The sequence below is a fragment of the Chondrus crispus genome, genomic scaffold (genome assembly GCF_000350225.1).
Source record: "Chondrus crispus Stackhouse genomic scaffold, scaffold_5, whole genome shotgun sequence".
Taxonomy (NCBI): Eukaryota; Rhodophyta; class Florideophyceae; order Gigartinales; family Gigartinaceae; genus Chondrus; species Chondrus crispus.
The window spans coordinates 334,943-338,185 of record NW_005179334.1 but is presented as its reverse complement, the minus strand read 5'-3'; the positions used below and the strand labels follow the sequence as shown (position 1 = coordinate 338,185).

Genomic DNA, 3,243 nt, shown 5'->3' with positions numbered 1-3,243 from the left:
TTGTGCCATAGAACACACTCAAAACGCCACAAGTAAGAAAAGCTACCGAAAACAAGAAAATGGAAAGTGGTCGATCATCCAGAGCACGAAGGGCTATTGATGAGCAGTACAGAACCTCCGAAGTTGAGGCACTGTTTATTGCAGACGAAGCTCTAAAGCGACGGGAGCGAGGCTACAATGAACGGGGGAGGAACGGACTTTTGAAGTGCGACATCTCAGGCTGTGCAGTTTTATTTAAGTATCCTAGCCAGAAAGAAAGGCATTGGCGGAGAGTGCATAGGAGGGAACAGCGGTTTGAGTGTGGGTATTCTGGATGTGATGAGAGATTCTTCGCCGAAGCCGAGGTGAAGCGACACGAAAAGCGCGTGCATAATAATGGGACTGGCTTCAGTTGTCCAGATTGTGACAAGTCGTATGACAGAAAGCAGGAGTTATCGCAACATGTGAAAAGAAAGCATGGACAAGGAAGCGGAAGCACTAATACGACGCAGCATCGCTCATGAGATAGTAGTGGTTGTTTGGGTTTCAACGTCTAGACGTGTCGTTATTTAATTAAAATGGAATCTTGCACTGAATTTTGCGAGACTCCTTCGTGAAAAGTGGGCCTCAGTTGAACCTAGAACGGCTACAATTTGTTTTGGAGCGTCCATTCTCATGAAGTTTTGTGAATGAGAGAATGCGTACCCACCCACTGCACTAATATCCCATGACTACAGAGTAAAGTCTCGATAAGCTGCGTACCTGATATGATGAACTGTCTCGGTACAGTGAACCGAAGGACTATGAGGGAGGCGCCACCCCGCTTTTTTGGCCCAGAATCGACGTTTTCGTATTTCTAACGTGAACTAGACTCTATAGAATGAACTACGCGATACCATGAACATACAAAAACATGAAAACCCCAGAGTTCACTTTATCGAGGCCGAAATGCGAACTAGAAACGAACCTTCAACGACTACAGAAGCCATCCATACGACTTTGCCTCACATTCGAACGCTGAAGCCTCCTTACGCGGCTTTTGTTCCTCATACAGAAGTGACTTGATGCTCGAAGGCAGCCCCGATTGAACTAGATTGGCGTCCGTCATAATACAACTGAGTTCGTTAGATAGAGCTTCTAATGTTCCGCGATACCGAGCAAGCGACGGTTTGCGTCCTGTCCGGTCTTTCGCTGGCACAGTAGAGCGATCGTCCTCACTATCTGAATCACCGTTAAATTGATCTTGCTCAATGCCAGTAAATGCCCCAAAATCCCCTAATCCAAGATCAATGGCTTGACCGAGAGCTGACTCTTCTGATATAGACTCTGGATGTGGCAGAATTAAAAGAAAAGGAAGGCTGGATCACAATGTGAAGTGGTCCAGATATGGAATTGCGCCCGTCGACGTTGCCCGTCGACGTTGCCCGTCGATGGACAGAGTCAAGGAAAGTGAGTTTGTGTTCTTGTGACCGTATCATCGGCATTGGTGAAGACGCTCTAAGAGCGTCTCCACCGGTGTGGTCCAAATCATACTGTACCCGTAAAACGGGTACACGTGTACACGAGCATTTCCGCCGCCGCGAACTGCCTCGGTAAGGCGAACTCAATGGGCTGCTCGGAAGCGCCACATTTCGGTTCACGATATCGAGACTTTACTCTGTATAATATAGTAAAAATACTGCACGGTGTGCAGCATACAGTGCGTTCCAAAATCATAGCCGAAATTCGAATTTTTACGTAAGTCATACAAAAATTGACTACACACGGTTTCCAATCGTCATAAATATCTACCATGTATGTGAAACCTCTCGCATACAATACTGAACGAATACTGCCCATCTGCCAGTCCGGATGTAAACTTCATGATAAACACATGTTTCAAAAATATAGCTTTTATTCCAACTATATCAAATTTCTCCCTAATAACCTGTCAAATCGCCACTACGCACAATAGCCTTCAAACACCTATTCGGCATTGACGATATTAGGCTATTACAGTACTGCAATGCGATGCCATTCCAGCACTGCTGTATGGCATCAACCAGGCTGTCACGTGAGGTGAACTGCCTCCCGTTGGCGTACACTGCACGTGCCAAGTGGCCCCAAACGTTCTCAATCGGATTCAGATCCGGAGAGCGAGAGGGCCACGGTAGCAAATTAATTTCCAATTGATATAACCGCGAATGCGTTAAATTGGATCTATGAATAGATGCCCCACCTTGCATAAAAACGAATGAATCATCATGATAACAGTACGCGAATGGTAGAAAATAGTTCTCGAGAGTAGTACAGTAAGCAGCAGAATCCTGCATACTGTTTAATAAAGCCAACGAAGATATTCCTTTTGACGAAAATGCTCCCCAAATCATAACGGATCCGCCGCCAGCCTGTCGTGAGAAACATTGCTGCTTTTCTTTCCTCAAATCCCTCTAATAGTACTGGAACCCGTCAGGCCCATCTAGATTGAACTTTTCTCATCAGAAAATATCACATCGTTCCATTCCTGGGACCAATAAGCATGACTGGCAGCCCCCAGTTTACACGGACAGTTTTATGAGCCTCAGTCAATAGTGGTACAGGATTTCGTTTCTGATGCTTTTGTGTCCCCTGTTTCCCATCCTCACGCCATATTGTTTGGCGTGATACTTGTAAATCAATATTTCGTTTAACAGAGGCGCAGCTCTGAGGTTCTTTAGAAATCTCCATTTTTATCCCCCTTTTTCCCTTGGTGATAACTTTGACGGTCTTCCAGGACTCTTTTTAGTCCCATACGATTCGGGATCTCTTAAAAAGTTAGCGACGACCTTCCCGGATCGACCCAGACGCCTTGCTACTTCAGTAGGTATGAATCCTTCCTCCTTAAACGCGAGGATTTTTCCTTGCTCAACGAGCGTTAATTTGGTTCCTCTCGGCATGCTGGGTTGTGTGAATCGGTGGTGTGAGGTAGGGCCTTGCTTTTGGAGTGGTGAGGATCAATGTTAAACTATTTTGAGGTCTTTATCGCACTTAAGTATCTTTTTATTTTGCACGGAGTGTATAAAGGCTATAATTATGTTACTAACGGATACGAACAATTGCTTGTCTGCCCAAGCTAGATGCTGCCGTTTTAGTTTTAACGTCTCCACAATGTTTCAGCTTTGTCTTGGAGTAACATGTGCTAGTCGTTTTCTGAAGAACGCTTTTCTGACTACAGTACGACATTTTTCCGAAACGGCTATATTTTTGTAACGCACTGTATTATGCTGCACACCGTGCAGTATTTTT

At 45.1% G+C, this 3,243-nt stretch overlaps 1 protein-coding gene across 1 annotated transcript; it reads right to left on the bottom strand.

The window, feature by feature from the left end:
• Positions 1-1,898: 1,898 nt before the first annotated feature.
• Positions 1,899-2,348, bottom strand: CHC_T00006688001 (hypothetical protein). Its single transcript, XM_005718821.1, has one exon. The coding sequence runs from the start codon at positions 2,346-2,348 to the stop codon at positions 1,899-1,901; it is 450 nt and encodes a 149-aa protein (XP_005718878.1).
• Between the last annotated feature and the right edge of the window lie 895 nt (positions 2,349-3,243).

What these genes read in the sequence shown, in the direction of transcription:
- CHC_T00006688001 (XM_005718821.1), bottom strand. Translation starts at nt 2,348, where the DNA reads ATGATTTGGGGAGCATTTTCGTCAAAAGGAATATCTTCGTTGGCTTTA.